Source organism: Coenobita brevimanus, chromosome 6 (assembly GCF_032717465.1).
Source record: "Coenobita brevimanus isolate Jiangsu-jjx chromosome 6, ASM3271746v2, whole genome shotgun sequence".
Classification (NCBI taxonomy): domain Eukaryota; kingdom Metazoa; phylum Arthropoda; class Malacostraca; order Decapoda; family Coenobitidae; genus Coenobita; species Coenobita brevimanus.
The window spans coordinates 52,852,788-52,877,136 of NC_136959.1; the positions used below are offsets into that span (position 1 = coordinate 52,852,788).

At 42.0% G+C, this 24,349-nt stretch overlaps 1 protein-coding gene across 1 annotated transcript in view; it reads right to left on the reverse strand.

The window, feature by feature from the left end:
* Nucleotides 1-5,758: 5,758 nt before the first annotated feature.
* LOC145401238 (RNA helicase Mov10l1-like) overlaps nucleotides 5,759-24,349 on the reverse strand; it is a 217,717-nt gene continuing 199,126 nt past the window's right edge. Inside the window, exon 17 of the mRNA XM_080273572.1 lies at nucleotides 5,759-5,977. Coding sequence (XP_080129698.1) covers nucleotides 5,759-5,977 — 219 coding nt within the window. The remainder of the gene's footprint in view (nucleotides 5,978-24,349) is intronic.

Here is a 24,349-nt window from a genome sequence, read left to right on the forward strand (position 1 = left end):
AAATCTGTGGGTTTTAGAATAAAGCTTTTCTGGCTCAAAGGATGCAATGTAGTGCCTCAGAGTTAAATACCCCATGCTGGGCTTAAGACAGGCTTCCTGTACTGCAAGTCACTTGGAAGAAAATAGGATCTTGATAAAGATAATACCGTACTGCATTGCCAGGGTACTACTTACTCTAAGTTAACTCAATTCTTGCATGGGCTCCATATTGCAAGCACCATCAGCTAATCAAATCATTACCTTTGTTTTCATTTGACATACCCATACCAACAGTATATATAATCTAAATCTATACAGAAAACCCTCATTCTAATGAACCCATATACAGTATAACAGCTGTCAGGTTTAATGAATGCCATGAAACCCACTGAACTTTCATTGGTTATAATGGACAAGGGTCATTAAATGGGGCTCAATGGGCTACAGATCATTTGTTCCTACCCTTTTTATTCCAACCTAGCTTGAAACTGCCCTCTCCCTATCGTGACTGTTGTTGTAATAATAGATTATAGTAATTCTGTAATAGTCATGAAGAAGTGATATGACAAGGATGTGAAACAAGATGTAAAAGGGCAAAATTATGGGCCAAGCTAATATAAAATGGGAATAGTTTTAATTTTTAGCACAAAAACATGATACTGTACTCATTTATTTTCAAACATGTGCTTGAGTTCCCACTTGAGAGAGGGACCTCAGACTTAATTACCTTTTGGCTTTAATGAACCTGGCTTCCCCCAATCAGTCCATTACAGAGAAGGTCTACTGGCATCTATATATCTATGCCTATATCTATCTATCAACCTATCTATCTGTTTATATACATACATATACTAAACTCTCGATTATCCAACATATAGCAACCAAAGGGGTGTCAGAACGTGGTGTTCTGGTGAAAATTGACGTAATACTCTCCCAAATACTCCAAACGGGTTCCAACCCCCCTATAAAGCCCTATAACTCTACTGTATAACTGTTCAAACATACAAAAGCACCCTTGAATACTGTAATAAGAATGATAACACGTCACTGTACAGTACTCTACAATGTACAGTACACCCAACATCCGGAGGCAGAAGGGGTAGGGTGAGACACGTTAGCAAGGCACCCATAAAGAGGACAGGCAGGCCTATCCATGCATGAGAGAGAGAGAGAGAGAGAGAGAGAGAGAGAGAGATGGGTAACGGATGGGTGAAAAAAATCAAACAGATGTTAGGCGGAATAAACTAACCAGAGAGTAGCATGAGATTTTCTTAATACTGTACAGTATATCCCGTGTGGTTGGTGATGGATATGGCCAAGTGTCGAGAAAATTTCAATGCTGCATCCTTGAGCTCAAAATGGGTGCGCTGCACAGTGCTACACTCACTTGCAGTGAGAAAACAAACTAACCCCTCTCTTGTAAATACATTTTCACACGCTTCTCAGCCGAGTCTCATCTGTCCACTCCTCTCAGCTTCACTGGACGTTACGCTATTTTTTGCTGTTCTTCATCTTTTCGTATTTTTGCCATGCCTCCCAAGCACCATCAACAGCTTCAGAACCACCTGCACCAGTCAGGGAAACACCAGAGGAGCAATAGGGTCCCACCATGTGACTTGCCACCATCATCAACTACACGAATCTTCAGCCACAGCACAGGTCTATATTTATACAGCTAACTGTACAGTACAGTATTATTACCACAGTAATAGGTTGTATGTTTTATTTTTTAATGTCTATACAATAGTATAGTACTGTATACGTGTATTGCATGCTTCAAAATAGGAGGGGTAAAGTTTAAGTGGGGGGCCCAATGGGGTCCTGGAATGCATCCCCACCTTTCTATATATATTTCAATGGAGAATGTCGTTCCAATATACGAAATTTCGGATTACGAAAGTTTTTTTTGGTCCCTATCCATTTTGTATATCGAAGACTCACTGTAATTGCTGCTGCTCCTCCTCAACCTCCCTCATAAAGCCTTGGAAATTCCTGTCCCCTTTCTTCATCCTCTTGATGATTTCTAGCTTGGTGGCCTGGGGGAGGTGCCACCGCTTCTTGGGATTCTTAGAAGGCTTCCTAGGCATCGTGAGCTCGGTAAAATGCAGTAGCATGGGCAGAAAATGCAGCAAGAAAAAAGCACCGTCCAATGCGAATTATGAGACTGAGTGGCACTGTGGCGGGAGAAATTTTAAAAAAACATCACGTGAGAGCAGAAGCGTTTTTAATTGGACGACATCACGATCATGTCACAATAGCGGGCAAGGAAGGCTACTTGATCGAAAGTTTTGATTGGCTGTCAGTGTCACAGGAACATCCAGTATGACCATGTTGGACCAGGGGAGATCGTGCTAGAGGCGAACTCTGCGGATTTCGCCCACTTCTTGAAGCTCTGTCCGTGTTATGCTAACGCACTCGTGTTACAGTAATTATCTATCAATCTATCTATTGCCAGATGCCTCAATCCTGTTCGGGGTGGCCACAAGCAATTGCCTCCACGTCGCCCTGTCCCCCGCCATTTCACTGCCCAGCTCCCAACTCATACCCCCCTCTCTCATATACCTCTCCACCCCATCCCTCCATTTCATCCTTGGCCTACCCCTCCCTCTTCCCCCCTCCACCTCACTCACATACACTCTCTTCGTCAGTCTTTCACCCTCCATCCTCTCCACATGGCCAAACCACCTCAGTGTATTCCTCCTAACGCTTCCTATCACATCCACATCTACACCACAACGCTCCTTTATATCCTCATTTGTCAGCCTGTCTCTCCATGTGACTCCACAGGCTCCTCTTAAATAACTCATTTCCACTGCTCTCACTCTTGACTTGTGTCCTTCCAGCAACGTCCAAGCTTCACTTCCATATGTTAGAGTTGGTATCACAATACTGTCATGTAGCAACTGTTTCACTTCCATGCTCACTCCCCTGCTTCTTATCACTGCTTTCAAGGAACCAGCAACCTTTCTTCCCTGCTGTACCCTTTCAAGCACTTCACCCTCCAAACCTCCATCCTTACTCATCACACTACCCAAGTACTTAAACGTACTCACATTTTCCAATTCCTCACCATCCAACCTCGCTGCACATTCACTGACTTCACCTCTCTCAAAGACCATCACTTTACTCTTCCCTACATTCACCTTTAGATTCCGTTTCTTACACACTCTCTCAAACTCATCCACCAAGCCTTGCAGGTCCCCTTTGTCTTCACTCAATAACACAGTATCATCTGCAAACAACAGTACAGGGAGTTTCCAAACACTACCCTCTCTCACCAGGGCCACTCCAACATCCACTACCCTACCTTGTACCTCTTTTATTACCCCATCCATGTACAGATTGAACAACCATGGAGACATGACACATCCCTGTTTCAACCCAACCTTCAAAGAGAAAAATTCACTCAGTTCACCATCCACATGCACTGCAGCCTTAGCACCATCATACATACTCTTCACAGCATTCAACAACTTCCCATCTACTCCATACATTCTTAATACTTTCCACAATCCTTGTCTATCCACCCTGTCATATGCTTTCTCCAAATCCATGAAAGCCACATACAACTTCTTTCCCTTCTCTAGAAACTTTTCCACTAAAGATCTCAGAATGAATATCTGATCTACACAACCTCTTCCCTTCCTAAAGCCTCCCTGTTCTTCTCCAACTAATTCCTCTCTTCTTTCTCTAACTCTGTCAATAAGCATCCTACCATACACTTTTCCTATTATACTAAGAAGACAGATGCCTCTATGATTACCACATACTTCTTTTTCCCCTTTTCCTTTGTACAAGGGACTTCCAATCCTCCGGGATTCTACCTTCCTCCCAGGCTAATCCGCACACCTTCCACATCCATTCTACTACTATCTCTCCCCCATACTTCAGCGTTTCACCACACACTCCATCAATTCCTGGGGCTTTCCTCAATTTAACTTTCTTCCTTGCTGCCACAACTTCTATCCTACTGATTTCTTCCTGTCTTCTCACCTCCCTCCTTCTCCCAGCCATTCCCCAGCCACTTATACTCACATTACTTCCATCCTCTATGTTCAACAATTCCTTAAAGTGGTCTCTCCATCTGCTCACTTTTTCTCCCTTCTCCACTAGTAATCTACCATTTTTGTCTTTCACTCCCCTGATAACTTCACTTCCACCTTGTCTTACTCTTTTCACCTCTTTCCAGAACATCTTCTTACAGTCCCTCCACTTTACACTTAAGTTCCTTCCAAATTCCTCATCCGCTCTCTTCTTACTCTCTCTTACTAATCTTCTCACCTATTTCTTTCTACATATAACTCTCTCTTCCTCCTCTCAACTTCTTCCATGCCCCTATTTCTCATCCATTCATTGTATGCTTTCTTCTTTTGTGCCACAGCCTGTCTCACCTCTTCATTCCACCAAGCTGTTCCTTGCACACCCCTCCGTCTTCTCTTCATCCCACACACCACATCACATGCTGCACATATTTCTTCTGTAAATATCCTGCACATACCTTCCACGTCCCCCATCTGATCCAATTCATATTTGCCCAATCGTTCCTCCACTTCTCTCTTATACTCTGCCTTTTTCTCATCCTCTTGTAACCTTTCCACTCTCCTTACAAATACTCCTTCTTCCCATCCTTCCCTTCTTCTATTTCTCCATCCTAACTGGACCTTGATTCTGGCTACCACCATGTAGTGTTCAGAAAGTCCATTCCTCCAACCTCTATAAGCTCTTGCATCCATTACACATTTTCACATCCTTTCATCCACACACAAATAATCAATCATTGCCTTCCTTTCATTCAGTTCACCACCCACCCTTCTCATCACTCCCCATGTATACCTGTGGATCATTTTGTGCCTGAAGAGGGTATTGGCTATCACCAACCCCCTCCCAGCACAAATGTCCACTAACACACTGCCATTCTTATCTATCTCAGCAGGCACACCCCACTCACCAACTATTCCTTCCACCTTCACATTCCCTACTTTACCATTCATATCACCGATCAAAAACACTCTCTCATTCCTTCCAAACTTTTTCATGCACTTTTCCACATACAGTAATTAAATCATATTAAATTGTACTAATTTTTTGCTCTCTATGCTGGACGCGAATTGTGCTGGACAAACGCGTGTTGGATGCGAGGGTACTGTATATATATATATATATATATATATATATATATAAGCCTGTGGGTGACTCTACACTGAGTGAGAAGCCAAATGGTTTCACGTGCACCAGGAAACCATTTACTACGCTGGGTGGTAACCATATATCCAAATTTTGGCGCCTGGCGGTTTAGTGGGTAATTATTGCGCTCCAATCGGATTGAGCCGGTGAAGGTTTATATCCAAGGGATGGTTGCGGTTGACTGCTCATGTAATGCGACTTAGGGATGAGTGTGTGTGTACAGTACAGTATATACAGATATAGACAGATAGATAGTCAGATAGACAGACAGATGGACAAACAGACAGTTAAAGACAGACAGATAGATAGATAGATACAGATAGACAGATATATAGATAGATGGATATAAGCATCATCATTAGTGACATATCCCAAAACAGTCCTACTCAGTCCTTACAATAAGCACTCTAAAAGGGGCAAAACTGTAAAATCAGCTTCACAGATATCAATGGAACTTTAATAGGCATATTTTCCTAAATTTAACAGTAAAAAAAAAAAAAAAAAAATTGTGGCTTATAACAAGCATGATCTGTATTACACAAAATCAAAGTTTCAAAATATAACTGATAAAGACATTAAGTAGTTTATCATAACATTACAAAGAACTATAATTCTGATTTTGATTGACTGCCTCAAAGTTAGGTCCCCTGTATGCTCCCTGTGAGATACAAAAAGTTACCATCTGGTTCCAGGAGTGGTCATGTGAGAGTAGGAAAGGGTCACCCAGCATCACCAGAAGACCCTGTGCTCTTGTAACTGCCACGTTGAACCTCCTTGGACACTGCACAAACCCAAGGTTGTGTTCCAAGTCACGCTGCATTTTATATAAAACAAATAAAAATCTTTAATAAAAAATACTCTACTAAATCTTCACCAATTAAAAAAAAACCTGCCAAGCTCTCCTATACTGGCCCGCATTAGGCTCCCCCCTTACTTAAGTACTATGGCAGAACTAAATATCATGTCAATGTTGAAACATCCACTATGTACTCAACATTCCTTTGACTTTTCCCTCTCTTTCCATTAATTATGTCTATCTTTTTTTAAGACAAAAATGAAAGAACCTGAAGTTAACAACTTGCAAAACTAGTCTATCTATCTATCTATCTATTGCCAGACGCCTCAATCCCGTTTGGGGTGGCCACAAACAAATCGCCTCCAAGTCGCCCTGTCCCCCGCCATTTCACTGCCCTGCTCCCAACTCACACCCCCCTCTCTCATATACCTCTCCACTCCATCCCTCCATCTCATCCTCGGCCTCCCCCTCCCTCTTGCCCCCTCCACCTCACTCACATAAACTCTCTTCGTCAGTCTTTCACCCTCCATCCTCTCCACATGGCCAAACCACCTCAGTGTGTTCCTCATAACGCTTCCTATCACATCCACATCAACACCACAACGCTCCTCCACATCCTCACTCGCCAGCCCGTCCCCTCACGCGACTCCACAGGCTCCCCCCAAACAACCCACCTCCACCGCTCTCACCCTCGACCCGTGTCCCCCCAACAATGTCCAAGCTCCACCTCCGCACGCCAGAGTTGGTATCACAATACCGTCATGCAGTAACCCCCCCACCTCCGCGCTCACCTCCCTGTTTCCCATCACTGCTTTCAAAGAACCAGCAACCTTTCTTCCCTGCTGTACCATTTCAAGCACTTCACCCTCCAAACCTCCATCCTTACTCATCACACTACCCAAGTACTTAAACGTACTCACATTTTCCAATTCCTCACCATCCAACCTCGCTGTACATTCACTAACTTCACCTCTCTCAAAGACCATCACTTTACTCTTCCGTACATTCACCTTTAGATTCCGTTTCTTACACACTCTCTCAAACTCATCCACCAAGCCTTGCAGCTCCCCTTCGTCTTCACTCAACAACACAGTATCATCTGCAAATAACAGTACAGGGAGTTTCCAAACACTATCCTCTCTCACCAGGGCCACTCCAACATCCACTACCCTACCTTGTACCTCTTTTATTACCCCATCCATGTACAGATTGAACAACCATGGAGACATGACACATCCCTGTTTCAAACCAACTTTCAAAAAGAAAAATTCACTTAGTTCACCATCCACACGCACTGCAGCCTTCGCAGTGCCTTCCAAGAAATCTGAACAAAAATGGAAGCCTAATTGAAGATCAGTGGATTCTGAGATGGCTGCACAAGACTGGACGTCACATACAGTGGGAAAGACAGACTAAGCAAGAGGGTTCCAGAGTTAACCTATTTACTACATGAAAGAGAATAAGTACCACTTTACTCCGGCATTAGATTTGAAGGAAAAATGAGTGAAGCTGTGCAGCTTGACCAGTACAACACTGTGCCCACACAGCTGGGGGGGGGGAGGGGAAGAATACAAACAAAGTTCAGAAGAATGATGACCAGAATTGTAGCAACAAAGTTCAGAAGAATGATGACCATAATTGTAGCAACAGAAAAGTAAGAATGATACAACACTGCAGCAAAGACAGTGAGACAGTGAGGCTGAGGGGAATCAAAGGGAAGATGGAAGGTCATGAGATGAAAGATGTACAAGTTTTGACTTTACCCATTTAAAAGTGCTGTAGAAAAGACCCTCAATTTGCAAGGCTAATGTTATCCAGGAATTCACTGCGTAAATCGGAACACTCAAGTCGTGCCACTGAAACCATGTTATAAGGTTAACTGATACAGTGAAATTCCCAAATTCCCTCTTTGGGATGTCTGAAAAATATTTACCCCCTCCTTGTCGTACCTAATATTCAACGTAGTACACATACAACCTCTGGAAACATCACTGGGCATAAAAATGGGTTAATCAGAGTGTACAGTCACCCCCAAGAAGTGTAGACAGAGTTTCAGATTGCTTCGGATGCTCTATACAATACTACCAGACAAGCAATGCAATCACAGTGAATATAAAGTAAAAATTCTTTAACTTCATTATGTTATACCACTAAATAAAATCTATAATATTTCATGCTGGGAAATATATAAAAATAAATATACGGTACATCCCCACAGTACGCGCGAGTTCCGAGTACGCGATTCCCCTTGTACACGAGGACCTATTTTTTTTTAAATTTTAGTGTATTTTTTATTAGTACACAAACTGAACTCTTTGTAAATAAGACGGGCAGCAAAGATGGCCCAAATCTGGGGTTACCTCGAGTACGCGACATTGCTCCCCAAAAAACGATACTGGTTGCCTACGCTCCGCCCACGTTCAGCACGAGATAGCAGCAGAAAAGGCAGCAACACCAGTCATGGAGAGTGAAGAATTTGACCATGATGGAGATCAGCAGGGTACTGTGTGCCCTTGATAAATTCAAGGAAGAATTCAAGGACATCGCACGTTCCCAGTTGCGAGTGGAGGAGGTGATGTCTTCATTGGACAGAACCTTCCGCTACTACACCAACAAGCACAACCAGGAAGTAAACAGACGGAAGCTGATTCAATGTCTGAGGTGTCAGAAATAGACTCTGAAGGGTTTATGAACGAAGTGAGTGCATTAGGTAGTGAAAATGTCGAAAGTGCTGGTGACGAAAGTGGTGAGGAAGGTGGTGCGTCAGGTGGTGTGGTGGGTGATGCAGGAGATGCATGCTAGGTGCCTCATCCTGCCTCGGATCCTCTTCTTACCTCCATCACGCCTGTTGTCCTCTTGGGTAAAGGTGAGCTGCCACATTTTTATTGGTTTAGTTAAGCCATATCCTTGTTGATTTACCTAGTAAAGCCATAATCTTGTTGGTTTACTTTATCTTAGGTAATATGTCTTAGATAGTTTCTTTGTATAGTTCAATGCCTAAGTCTGGAAGGCATCTCAAGGGTTGCCCATAAAGGGGGGTGCCACCCATATGTAATTTTTCCCATAAGTTTATGTATTCACAGTACGCGAATTCCTAGTACGCGACGTCCTCTGCCGCCCATATAGGCGCGTACTAGGGGGATGTACTGTATAATCCCTCTATTATCCCGACATCCATTACCTGGACAATCCATTACCCAGACGCTGTGATCTGGCTGTTCGAAACCATTATTCGTATATTTTTCCATTATATCTGGACAAAATGCATGCATCCGGGTGAAAATTATGGCAATGTGAATATTTTCACTCGGTCGGGTGGAAATATCCTGCTGTCTGGCTGTATAGATCACCCTGTGTCTACTAGAGACCTCCCTCAGTTGTTCTCAGTTCCCGCACGGCAACAACATAGTGAACAGCCCTTCTTGGAAAGTTGGTATGGCAGTGCATGTGGTGGCTTCTGTGGTTGTTCCCTACCTGCTTCAGGCCTTGCTATTCCTTGCATGTCTCTTCCTAGGGTGTGTGATGATCGTCCCACCACCAGGGAAAAGGAAGAGGGTGGTGCCAACCCTGGAGAAGCGGGAGATCCTGGTAAGATTGATGCAGGATAGTCGAATGGTGAGTGCTGACGTTGATTTTATTCCAGCTTACTGTACTGCACCGTGATTTAATTTTATTTTACCATGATTTTATTCTATTTTACCATTATGTTTTGTTTGCCCACTGCATTATTCTTGTGTACCCCCCCCCCCTTTTTTTTTTTTTTTTCCCACTGCTGGGTACTGCACCGTGATTTAATTTTATTTTACCATGATGTTATTCTATTTTACCATTATGTTTTGTTTGCCCACTGCATTATTCTTGTGTATCCCTTTTTTTTTTTTTATTCCACTGCTGGGCAAGTTCCTGTGGTGGTGACTGCTTGTCTGTGGTTGATGGGTTTGCTTGACCATGATAGCTTGGCTGTGGTTTATAGGTTTGCTTGACCAGACAGAGTAGTGTTAAACAACAGCAGCAAGTGTTGTACAATGTACTGTAGTGGCCTTATACACTGGCTCTCAAAGTTAGGTTATGTATGACAGGAGGCTAGTGGAGAAGTCCATTATCCACACGGAGCCATTACCCGGACATGCCTTTGGCTGTATTATGTCGGATAATCAAGTAATTACTGGTTTATGAGGCAGCCATGGTTCAGTGGGTTAGAGCGCTCTGCTCTAACTGAAGGGTCAGAGGTTTGGGTCCACCCAAGGGTCATTGGCAGACATCAGGAAAGGCATCCGGTCATAAAGTGCTACTTGCTACAAACCCAAGTTCTCTACCCAGGGGCAATGCTTTAACCCTTATTGGAAAAAAAAAAGGGGGGGGAATAGTGTTATATAAAAAAAGAAAAAGAAATATTAGAAGTTAACACTATAAGATACGTTTCCCAAACCTGAATATGGAATGCATCATTTCATGCATGTATACCCCCATGTCCCCTGTGTTCCTTAAGTATTTACATCGTTGGTCTTGGAAGAAGACCAGACCGCCATATTCTTCACCAACATCCGTAGGCATAATACCAACTTAAATTCAGTCCATTTTTTCCTACAGTCCATATCTCCTCTGGCCTTATTCCTCACAGAACCACAAATCTCACCGTCTACTGAAATATCCCCATATTGTTTTCCTGGTTACAATCTCCTCACAAACTTCCGTAATAAGGGTGGTACCTGTTGTTGTATCAAATCCCAATATGCAGTTGACACCATTTTAAACTTCACTTCACGCAGCTTTGATTACTCACTGTATAAACTAAACTATCAAAATATCACCAAATATATCTGTGTAGTTTATCGCTCCCCCAGTGCTTCTTCTGAACCCAGTGTATTTGATTCCATATCCACACAGTTGAGTAACCTTAATCTTCCCCTTAACACCGAAATTACCATCTTGGGTGATTTTAACATACATAATGTTGAATGGTTATTGCATTCTGCCAGGACTGACGATGCTGGTCTAGAATGTGAGCTGTTTGCAGAATCGTTTAATCTTACGCAACTGGTAAAGCAACCAACCAGAATACCAAATAATCCTGACCATAATGCCCATCTTTAAGATCTGTTCCTGACAAATAATCCAGATCAGTACAGGATAGAGGTATTGTCTCCAATTGGATCCTCTGACCACAATCTCATCAAAGCCTCATTACTTAGCCCCCCCAAACCTCTCCATTCTGAACCTGTCAGGGTGACCCGATGGCACTTTGATAGGGCAAACTGGGATGAATTTAGAAATTATCTTGCTGACATTCCATGGCAGTCTTTCTTCTCTAGTGATGTCAATTCTACTCAGTCCCACATTTGCTGGTACGGATTTATTCATATCAAGTCAACAATTCACTAAAAGATCAAACTCTCCAAAATGGTTTAATAGCAACTGTGCCAGAGCAACAGCCCAAAAGTCTTCAGCATATAACTATTACTTGAAATCAAAAACATCTGAATCACTCTCTCAATTTAAAATTGCTAGAAACCATGCAAAAGCTGTAATAAATCTTGCTAAATCAAACTTTCTCCAAAACCAAGCATCAAAACTACTTAACAACCCTAATGACAATAGAATATTCTGGTCAACTCTCAATTCTTTCAATAATAACTTTAACAAGTCATCATCCATTCACCCACTAAAATCTCCAGATGGCAACATTACAAATGACCGGCGTGGGAAAGCAGATATCTTTGCCAGTACATTTGCCAGAAATTCTACCTTAGAGGAAGCCAGCCAGAATGTCCCAGCACTAGAACTTGCCTCTCCTGACACTGTTCCACTTAAGATACAGACAAGGTATGTGAAATCCATCCTAAACAATTTACCTACCAACAAAGCTCCAGGCCCAGACGGAATCCTGCCAATTGTTTTGAAAAAGTGTTCCCCAAAACTTGTCTCTGTTCTTGCAAAATTATTCAGACTATGCATACGTACTTCTTCATTCCCTAATTCGTGGAAAGAAGCCAATATCCACCCAGTTCCAAAGAAAGGAAGTTCCTCTGACCCCTCTGATTACAGACCAATAGCTGTCACATCTTCTTTTGGTAAGGTTTTTGAAACTGTAATTAATAAGCACATAGTAAGAATCCAACAACTTAATTAGTGATAGACAATAAGGTTTTCGCCAAGAAAGATCCACCATTGACATAATCTCCTAACTCATACCATCCATCAATCGGTTGACCTATATGGTGAAACTCATGCAGTAGCCCTGGATATTTCTAAAGCTTTCGACAGTGTGTGGCACCGTTCCCTGTTGTCCAAACTCCCTTGCTATGGACTAAACTCTTTTGTTCCTTTGATTTCCTCATATCTCAGCAATAGAAAAATAAGAGTAAAAGTAGATGATGTACATTCCACTTTCCACTCAGTTAACGCCGGCGTGCCGCAGGGATCAGTTCTGGCACCAACCCTGTTCCTCATTCATATTAATGATCTCTTATATGTCACCCACAACCTCATCCATTCATATGAAGATGATTCAACACTTCATAGTTCATTCACACTCAGACATCCATTTGCAAAGTCTGATATCTCTAACTCTCACCTCCGTACAGCCATCTCTTTAAATCAAGACTTATCCACGATTAGTGAATGGGGACAAAACAACCTTGTCTCATTTAATGCTAGTAAAACTAAATATATACAATTTACTAATAGGCAGGTATTGCCAGAATCGTATATTACTTTCAATGCTACAAATATTCCCATTTCCAAAAGTACTGAAATTCTCAGCGTCTGGCTTAACAATGCCCTCAGCTGGACCTCTCATGTCAGATCGCTTGCTAAAACCACCTCAAAGAAACTTGGATTATTGTACAGAGTCCGTAACTTCTTCACTGACGAGCAGTTAGTTATAATTTATAAGAGTCATGTGCGCTCTCAGCTTGAATACTGCTCACCCTTGTGGAGCGGATGTGGAGAGGTTGCATTAAAACAAGTAGACAAAATTCAGAACAATGCTGTTAGAATTATTAATAACCCTGCTATTACTAATAAACTACCTCCCCTACAAGTAAGAAGGAATGTTGCCTCCCTTGCATTATTTTACAGATATTTCTACGGCAGATGCTCAGATGAAGTTGCGTCCATGGTGCCACCTCTCCATGCCTTCCCTCGTGCTACACGGGAAGCTGGCAGTGCTCATGACTGGAATGTCACTCAGCCATACTGCAGAACTTCTGCCTATCAGAATTTTCATTCCCCGAACTGCATCTCTCTGGAACTCACTTCCCCAGAGTTGTTTCCCTCCAGACTTCAACCTACTGCTGTTCAAGTCTAACTGATACAGATATTTTATGATCAGCGGACACCAGTAATCTGGTGCATGGATTTTTTTTTTTTTTTAATTCGTTTGTTTTTCCTTCCTCTGTTCTGTTATCAAAAAAAAAAAAAAAAAGATGGAAAATACTGGTGCTGAATTTCAAATGCTGTGGTCATAATACAGTAATACTAAGGATGTCACAACAATGGAAATGCTATTAACTTGCTAATGGTAGCAGCTACACGTCACTTTTTATTCTTTCTCCTATGCAATTATGATACTATACTGTATTCATATTTACTGTTACCTTGATACCTGCAGAGCATTTCATTTTGTTTCGTTTCTTTTTTGAAGGCTCCAACATGCTTGCATGCAGCAGCCTTGGTCACTTAATGAGCCTCTCCATGTTGCTCGATCTCTGACAGCTTCCCTATTTTGTCCCTTATCCATGAGGGCATATTCAATGACCTTGTCCCAGGTCTTTCTTGGTCTACCTCTTGCTACCCTATCCCTAACATTATTGCTTCTAATTTCCTGCACTCATATATCATCCCCCATCCTTTCTGCATGCCCAAACCATCTCAATTTACTCCTCCTCATCACAACACCAATACACTCCAGTCCCATCATACTTCTTAACTCTTCCATCGAAAACCTAGCCCCCCCAGGCCTCGCACTCAGGGACACACTGCACAACCACCTAATCACTGCCATTTCTGTACATGTGACCCTGAAAATATCCTCTTCCTTTACTGTCCAGGTCTCACTACCATAAAGCACTACACTCCTAACACATTCCGCATGCAATGATCCCTTAGCACAGAGGGAAAGCCTGCTCAATGTCAGGAGAGGCAACAGTTCCCTGAAATTCTTCCAACCACTCCTCACTCTAGCCACAGAGTTAGCTCCAGCCCCACTTCCAGCACATAACATGTCTCCCAAGCAACAAAACTTTTCCACGTATTCGAAAGACTCACCAAGAAGTTCAATTCTTTCACGCTTGACAATCTCCACATGCTCTCCCCGACACACTACACATATGAAATTAGAGTTATCTTGCAGTCTACCTCTAATACCACTAAATCTCTTATGCACCCACTATCACAAACACTGCACAAGATGGAATTACTTCCAACGCTATTGTGGCAAATCGCACATGGCCACTTCCCTTCTTCTTCAGACAGTGCCACCCCCTGCCCTAGATACCATCACTTTTGTTTTATCTATATTTACTCTTAAGCCCTTGTGTACCATACCATCTCTCCATATCCTAAATCTTTCCTCTGCCTTCTTTTCATTCTCTGCAATCAACACCAAGTCATAAGCATACATCTCCCATGGGAGTCCATTTCTGAAGTCATGTGAGAGGGCTTCAAGTACCATAATAAATGACAAGGGGCTCAAGACAGACCCCTGATGCACACCAAAATTCAGGGAAAAATCCTCACTCAAAACTCCATTCACCCTTACCTGGGTGTGAGCACCCACATACATGGCCATAACCACCCTAACCAGCCACTCCTCGATCCTAAGCTTTCTCATTGCCCACTTCCACCATCTTTCTAGAGACTCTGTCAAAGGCAAATGAAAATGTATATTCAGCTTTAAGGAGATATGAGATCTTATCTTTTTTCTCATACAACAGGCAATAAGGAAGACCTAAACATAAGTTTACAAGTCCTAACAATGACCTAAACATGAATTTACTAGCCTTACAATGGAAAGCACACTTTATCTTTCATTTTTTCATCTTTCATTTTTTAAATGAACCATTATGTCATGATTAAAAATACTGAGGGAACTCAAATTTGGTGATTTGTATATAAAACTGCATATTACTACACTCACCAACTGTTCCAGCACTGAGGATAATAGGCTATGACAGGTTCTGTACTCTCCAAGAAGCTCCAAGTTGTGACAAATTTTCTCTACAATATGGTATTCACTGATGTATAGTCGTTTGGCTTAGACTATGTCTAAGATTTTCCTTACTAGATAACTGGCCAAATGCTGAGTAATACTGTACTGTACCTGTTTGTCACTGAATAACAGTTGTCTCCCTTCATGCTTATTGATGAACATTTAAAATAGCCTACTAACTTGCACTGCCTTACCGTTTTCCACCATCATCCATGGAGAAATCAGAAATGGAAATGTATGGCTTTCAATTGTTCGTTAATTCTAACAAGAATGGCTTTCTTTACATCAATGCCATATCTGAATTGTTTACTTTCGATATATACCTTTCAGTCTTATATTGCTAAAGAATTGTTGCTGTTACCAACCTAAATTCAGACTTTGCAAATTATACCTGAATGTCCCCCAGTGCTAGGCCTGATATTTCAAGTTGTTCCATTTGAGGATTTCCTAATATCATCACTAACTCAATGCTAATAACAAAACTGGAAAGCATAAGTACTTTGACATTTAATGACTGTTTTCTGTTAACAGTATCACAAATAAGGTTTCATTTTGTAAAGACATAAAGAAGAGTATGTACAGTATCACTGACCAAAAACTTTTGGAAATCAACCATCACTTCTTTGGGCTACTGTACAAACTGGCACATATGTGCCACTCTCTTGTCCTAGCAGCAAAAGAAAATCATGTCATTCCCCATTCCTCCATTATCATCAGGTGGCTTCAGTGTTTATGAAAGTGTTTATTACTTAGAAAGACATTACATTTTTAGCATATAGTGTGCCATGCAAATATTTATTAATCAGAAAACAAATATTTAGTTCTGGATGTGTATGTATTACAGTCAGGTCTTGGTATATGCCAATTTGGTAAGCAATACATACAGTATACTGATAGAACAATGAACTAAAAGATAACAGTTTCACAATAATGATGGCAGAATTCACTTAAACGATAACTATGGTGGCCACATACAACAATCCCGTGCATACAATGCCTCTAGCACAAGCTGACAGTCAGACGAGCCAAGACAGCTGCCCATTGTTTATATTTACAGTGACTGTCTCCCTTTCATTCCATTTTGTGAGTTCACGGCCACTGAAACATCACTGATATCACCAAATGACAGTGCATGTGCACAACACCTGTCACACGGTCACAGGTGAGACCTAAAAATCTCACTTCTTTACAAGAAGTCCTTTGCCTATCTAAAAATAAATCTGGGTCAGGATGCACCCCATGAAATCAGCAGAAGTGCACTGCAAGCCTTAGAAGAGGAAAATCTAAAGCTGGGCTTCACAACCCACGTAAAGGCCTGATCTATTGCAAGTTCCAGTTGGCGCTCAACCACTGACATATGGGATGCAGCAAATGAGATGGAGAAGTCATCTACAAAGACAGAGCTCTTCAGTCTCTCTAGTTGGACCTAAACAATCCCATTAATCCGTCCATCCATCATCCAATCATACATTGCCCCATGAGGGGTGTAGGTTCCCGGGGTTAGGCAGTAGGTCCTGACATTTAAGAGGAGAGTAACCAGCCTCACTCATCCTTGAGTGGCATTATATAAGCAATCAACCCCAATCACCCCTTGCATATAAACCTTCACCGGCTCAATCTGATTGGAGCACAAAAATTACCCATTACATCACCAGGCGCCAAAATTTGGTTATATGGCTACTACCCAGAGTGGTAAATGGTTTCCTGGTGTACAGGAAACCATTTGGCTTGTCACTCAGTGTAGAGTCACCCACAGGCAGAAGGAAGAGAAAAGAATAAAGGAAAGCAAGACAGAAAAGGGAGTGTAAAGTCACCAGTAGGCAGAGGGGCAAGGAAAGAATGAAAGAAAGAATGACAAAAGAGGATGGAAGGAAAGAAGGATGGAGGAGAGGAAAGGGCAGACACCTGAAACCAGCACTACATCAAGTGAGTGGATGGTGAGTGCCCCCACCTACCACAATCCCATTAATTGCAACAGCAAATAATGCCACTCAAACCACTGCCCTGTGGCACCCCCTCTTCCTGACTGTACAGGGGAGAAAGCGTACATCCCACATGTGCCTTAACCCCTAAACCGCGGGGTTGTTTTGGCTTGACTTGCGTGTCTCGCGGGCATATTCGCGCTCCGACAGACTCTAAAAATATTTGCCAAAAATTAGTTATTAGTACTAGAATATCAAAATTAAATATGCATATGGCACATAACTTCAGCTTTCTCCTGGAATGTTTGTTGAGCCTTCGTCGAGTACCGTAGGACTTGTGGAGACCTCTGAAGTTGGGTAACAAAGTCTCCACTTTACACTTCCCGACAACCCATAATATGATTACCACAGCCTGATATTATCACTAGAAACACTATTCTATGATTTTCAAATAGTTTGGAATCCATACTATATATATATAAAAAAAAAAAAAAAAAAAAAAAAAAACACTGTGAAAGCAATGAAAATTACTAGCGCGTATGACTTTCCCACTTGTGCTTGTTCGCCGCTGGTGTTCTGTCATTTATTATTCATAAAAACTCTCACACTTTATATTTCTATTACTATATAACACTTATATATATCTGCAGTCTTTATCCATAAGTTTCCTTCAGTAATAGTAGTTTATTGTCACTGCTGGCATTCAATTTTTCTTTCAGTAAAATATGTAGCATTCACTTTCTCATCCTGTATACTAGCGTTGAGAGCGAATCTGTCACTTTCACTTTCATAACTCCCAGTATTCATACATGCTAGAGTGAAACTTTCACTTTCATTACTCCTAGTATATATACTCGTATTCTTATATTAATACTCATTTACATTTCTATTTACATTCTCTATTTTATTTACATTATTTACATTTCTATTTTATTTAAACTGTGTTATGCACTGTCACTTGCAGTAACTTATAAAACTATTTTCCACTATTCACTTATATTTACATTCACTGCTTTCACTTGCTGTTTACACATTATTTACATTTCCACTTGCACTGTTTTACTCACCAGAAAGATCGTAGTCACTGTCCATCATTTTCATTGATAAATTAGCCAGTTCACGTTCCACAGTAGTCACTTAGCCCTTTACCTCTTTCCACACGAGGTTTAGTAGGGGGTAGAGGTCATAGGGCCCTTTGCATGGGGCTAAAAAGCGGCGGAATTGGACAGGCACGAATCCGACATGGATTCACCTTGAAAGACGACAGTCAACTGAATACAGTGTGGTGGCCTAGGGGGAGTGCAATGCTGCCAATGTCAGCGTGGTGACATTTGCTAATATATACGCTCTGAAATGACTGGCAGGAAATCTAGACAATACATAATAAATTAGGCAGTTCCAGGTGAATGTAAATATCACTTAGGCTTCTCCCTTCCTTTCTTATACAGTATATATTTTTATTACGAGAACAGATTATACCGCATATTTCAAGGGGAAATAAACAGCGAAAATTAGCGAACGAGTGAACGTGAGGTATTGTCAGGTGATAATTAGCCAATTCCAGGTGTATGGCACTAACACTTACCTTATTTTTTTTTTTGTATATATTATTTGGTATAAGAATAGGGCATAGGGCTTATTTCAATGGATGAAATCAGTGGAAAATTCCAGGGAGGATTTACTTACCACAGCACGGCCGGGCAGGCGAGAGGAAAGGGTAATGGAGGGGAGGTAGGGAGGGGAGTCAAGAATGGGGAGAAATGGATAAATTGTCAACAATGGATGGGAGTACAGATGAGATTAGGAATGCTGACTAGTGTTGGACATTGGCAGTACTGACAGATGATACAAGCCACCACTTGAAAGCCCGGGCGAATTCAAAATAACACAGAATCACAAAAGTGACACCCCGCAGTATGATCCCTTGCTCCCAAGCGTCACGAAAGTGACGCCCCGCGGTTAAGGGGTTAAACTTCCTCTCAGACAGGCGGTTCTAAATAAAAATAGGTAAGCAACCTTAAAGACCATAAAAATGGAGACTAGATAAAATGCAATGAAGCCAATCTGTGTCATACACCTTCTCCATGCCAAAAAACAATGTTATATGGCGCTGTCAGGAAGCACATGCAGTGCAGATGGGTGAATCCAGACAGAGAAGATTACCCATAGTGGATCTCATCTGCCTAAACCCACACTGAGAATTAGATACAACACACCATCCTCTAAAAAAAAAACAATCAGGGAGCACATTCATCATTTTCTCAAACAGTTTACAATGCAGGATGCCAAAGACAGTGAGCAGATATTGGACATAATGGACTGGTCCTTCCCTGGCTTAGGGATTGGAAGGATTATTGCCAGTTGCCAGCTAGCTGGCATCATCCCCTCCTTCCACAACCTGCTGAACAAGGCAAACAGAAAGGCCAGGGATTCCTCCCCCAGATGATGAATCATGGCACATGAAAACCATCATGTCTTAGAGCTGTGTCCTTGAAGGAACCAAGGGCAGCTCTCATTTTGCTCGGTCAACAAGGTGTGGTATGTCTCCCCTCACTGTGACAAAAAATTCAGCCCCAATCTCTCCTGTTGCAAAAAAAATCTGCAAAATATGACGCTACAGGATGTCTCCTGGAAACAGTAAAAAACTGTTCAGCAAATGCAGTAGAAACCTTCCAAGATTTCGACACAGTATCTTCACTGATCCTCAGCACTGGTGGGTTTGACAAATATTTTCCTTGTATCTACCTGCATCTGGTCTGATCAGCTGATCAGGTCGGATGTGGGGAAGGGAATGGGTCCATATGATGTGGCAGAGGTAAACCAACTCTGCTGTCGGGCCCTTCTGCAGATGTTGCTGGACTGCACTGCGCAGCTGACCCTTGTGTGGTGTGGTGCGGTGAGGAGAGGTCCCTTCTCCCCTTACAGGCCAAGATACAAGTAAATGTGTGTGTGTGTGTGGACATGCAATTTGATAATTGTGTTGTCCTGTCTCAGCTACCCCCTTTTGGAGGAAAATGCCTAGGTACAGGCAAACCCTGACTTACGACAGCCCTAGATGCGATACCTCGGGAATAGTGATGGGGTAGAAATACCACCCTAACTCACTTACCGTAGGCCTACTCCCGGTTGTGCGATGGGTTTTTATTTTTTTTTACTGATTTTGATGATGTTTTAGACAAATTTTGTTTTTCGGTTGATTTATAAACTGCTGTTTTTACGTAATCAGATGTGGTACAAAACATTGCGGACAGCTAGGCGACTCAACAAAGAATATTTCGTGTTTGACCATTGAACTGTCATCTAACCTATCATGGAACACATAATAATAATTTTGAATAAATATTAATAATTATGAAACCTCAGAGTAAATATTTCATGCATTGATGAAAACTGTGACATCAACAAATCATGTGTTTACACTGACAAAAGAATTTCTTAATAAGTGTTGGACAAATGAGAGAAGAAAAAGGAGCTCAGCAAACAGAACAGTATCTAAAACGACATAAAGAGGGGCGGTTGAAAAGGCTATACCGATTGCATCATCGATCGCTAAATCATGAGTTAACATTCGCGTTGTTCAAGGGAAAACGCTTTGAAAATACAAATGAATTTCTAAATAAATGTTGGAAAAAAAGACAGAAGAAATCAAAGGAGCTCAGCAACCAGAACAGTAACTACACGACATATAAGACGGGCCTTTGAACAGGCTATTAAGATTGCATCATCAATCGATAAATCATGTGTTTACATTCGGGCTGTTCAAGGGAAAATGCTTAAAAAATACAAATGAATTTCTAAATAAATGTTGGAAAATAAGAGAGAAGAAAACAAAGGAGCTCAGCAACCAAAACAGTAACTAAAACGACATATAAGATGGGCCTTTGAACAGGCTATCCTAACTGCATCATCAATCGATAAATCATGTGTTTATATTTGGGCTGTTCATGAGAAACCGCTTTGAAAATACAAAGGAATTTCTAAATAAACGTTGGAAAATAAGAGAGAAGAAAATAAAGGAGCTCAGCAACCAGAACAGTAACAAAAACGACATAAAGAGGGACTGTTGAAATGGCTATCCTGATCACATCATCGATTGGATTCCCCATCAAGAGAATTCTCCATCAAAACATCAATGATTCTTGGTCACAACAATTTGCACCTCAGATGATTCTGCGTCATTCATACAATATTATTATGCATAACAGATGTTTATTTAATTGTCCCTGGACCATCTAATGGTGGGATTGTATACAGTACATGCTGTTGCTTCTTCTCTACCGAGTTTGAATAAGAGTCGGAGATCGCATTCTCCAGTGACCTTAACTGGGCACAAGTGAGACAGGCACTGGTTTTAGGCTTAGGTTAGCTTCTTTTATAGGCCATTTAGACTGGCTTCAACCTTCTTTTTGGACTCATTTGGGTGGGTTTAGGACTTCATTAGGGGGGAAACTCAAGGCTCAAAAACGCATCCCTATACTCTACATGTTAAATCTGCCACGAGATACGGTATCCCACCTAGCAATGGATTTTTACTTAACCAATTGCATCATTAAACCAGGGTATGCCTGTATACAGATAGAAAGAGTTCTTCCTCACCTACTTCCAAACTTGGGATACTGGAGTGGAGCAGTTAATGAAAGAAACATAGGCTGCTCAAATGCTATGCCATGCAGTGGGAGCATGGTGGCTCAGTGGCAGAGCATCGGAGTCGTGATTGGGGGATTGCGAGTTCGAGCCTCGCCCGGGACTGCCGTGCCGGGAGTGGTAGCGCGCTCCTGTAACCTAGCAGGGCTATATGGCCATTGTTGCCTAGCTTGGGGATTAAATCCCCGTTTTATGCCATGCAGTGGAACTTCACCTTTAAAAACTGTATCTATCTATCTATCTATAGCCAGACGCCAAAATCCCATAAGGGGTGGCCGTTTGTCTTTGAGTTAGTTGTTTTACGGGGAGGGGCACTAACCCTCCGCCAACACACTTGCTGACACGCAGGGAACACGTATCAGTTGGTTATATGGTTACCACCCAGCGCTGTAAATGGTTTCCTGGCTTACAGGAAACCATTAGGCTTGTCACTCAATGTAAAGCCACCTGAAAAGGATAGAAGAGTAATAAAATGTGACAGGAAGGATGGGAGAAATAGGAAGAGAGGAGGACAGACACAGAAAAAGAATGATAAAGGTGAAGGAAGAAGTAGGCAGCACTACATCAAGTGAGTGGATGATGGATGCCACCGCCTACCACAACTCACTCTGCCTATATGGATGGAAATGAAACTATGCAGTTCTGTAGGCTATGCAAGCCGCTGCACATTAGCTGTTCCACCATGGCATAGGTCCTTCACCCTGGGCACGGGGCTCGGCTGCCTCCCTCCCCAGCCCGGGATAATCAGCAATTTTCTTGCCCCCCCAAAAACTAATTAACCTAGAGTCAAAAACTAAAGAGATGAAAGAACAAACCTCTGGCTATGCGATGACATTATCAATACATTATATGTATCAATATATAAATAAATATATATATAGGGATATACATACATATATATATACAGTAATCCCTCTACTATCCGATGTAATAGAGCCAAAGGCATGTCTGGAAAGTGGTCCCGTCCGGAAGGTGGGCCCCAGCCTCCTGGACTTGTACATAAGGACCCTAACCCAGCCTAACTTTAAAAGCCACCTAAATAACTCCTTACCGGACATGCATAGTACCTATTTAAGACCCTATTCATACCAGTAATGGACATAAAGCATGAAATAAATGAAAAGGAACCAAAGAATGAGGAATTAGAAGTGACTGTACCTCAGCCAGGGTACTTACAGCACATCTGTGGCTGCTTCTTCTAAGACTTTGGCAGTGGTGAAAATGCTCTTGAAGCACGTACAGTAATCCAGTGTTGTGCTGCACCTACAGTAATTCTTTGCACTGTGAGTTATAATTGTTTAACACTGTAATGCTGTATGGCAGTGAGACCCGGGCAATGAAGGAGGAAGACATTCGTCGGCTCAGACGTACAGAAATGACAATGATCAGGTGGATGTGCAGTGCGTCCCTGCGTCCAAGGCCTGGAGGGGCTGGGTTTACAATGGAAGAGTTGAGAGGTAGGATGGGACTGGAGTGTATTGGTGTTGTGATGAGGAGAGGTAGATTGAGGTGGTTTGGACATGTGGAGAGGATGGGGGATGATATTTGGGTGAGGAAGGTGAGAAGTGTTAATATTGGGGGTGGGGTTATGAGGGGTAGACCGAGAAAGACATGGGACGAGGTCATTAAATGTGACCTTAGGGTTAAGGGACTGAACAGGGAGGCTGCAATGGATCGTGCAGCGTGGAGAGCCGCCATTAGGTTACCAAGGCCGACACATGTAAGCATGTTGGAGCCTTTAAAAACGAAACGACTGCACATTCTGTCAACTGCACCACGCCTGTTTCAACCGCCAGTTTCCACTCCACAGTTAATCCTTTGCACTCTAAATTCTAATTTCTTAACACAGCACAACACTGTAAATTCCCATGTGGTCTAGTGGCAAGGTATTGCAGTTTATTCACTGTTTATTTACAAAAAACGAGCACGTGTGGCATCCACTGCGATAAGCATCTACTCGTGATCGCAGTTAAGCAGTAATTGTTGGTGAGGGGGAAGCAGGGTTGCCAGATTGCAACTCGGCCACATTACCAAACTCCTCAATTTTCATTACCAAATTTAACTTTTCATTACCAAATTCGTAAAGCTGGCATTTATTCTTCACTATTTATATATACAAGCGGAAATACATGTAATCACTCTCCTTATAATTAACAGCATGTTCATTATTTTCACACTATGTAGGCTAGCAGATTAATCAGAGAAAGCAAACAATCCACCATCTCCAGCCTGTGTATCCTCATACATGTGAAAAATCCATTTGGTAATGCATTATACTGATTCATTACTAAACGAATTTTTCAATCCAAATTGGCCCACATTTGGTAATAAAAAATACCAAATGGCAACCCTGACAGGGGATGGGGTGAGGGGTGAGGAAGGAAGGGGTGAAGAGGCCATGGTGTAAACAGCTGTTCGGCACCATGCGACAAATTTAAACTACAGGTGGGAAAAAATTCGGATTTTTTAGGGATTTTTTTCTTTTTCTGGCCATTTTTGGGTTCCAAAGGTCCAGGCCCACAATGTCCGGTAAGTGGGGTGTCCGGAAAGTGGGCGTCCAGATAGTATGGGGATTACTGTATACATATATTATATATATGCACATACTGTATA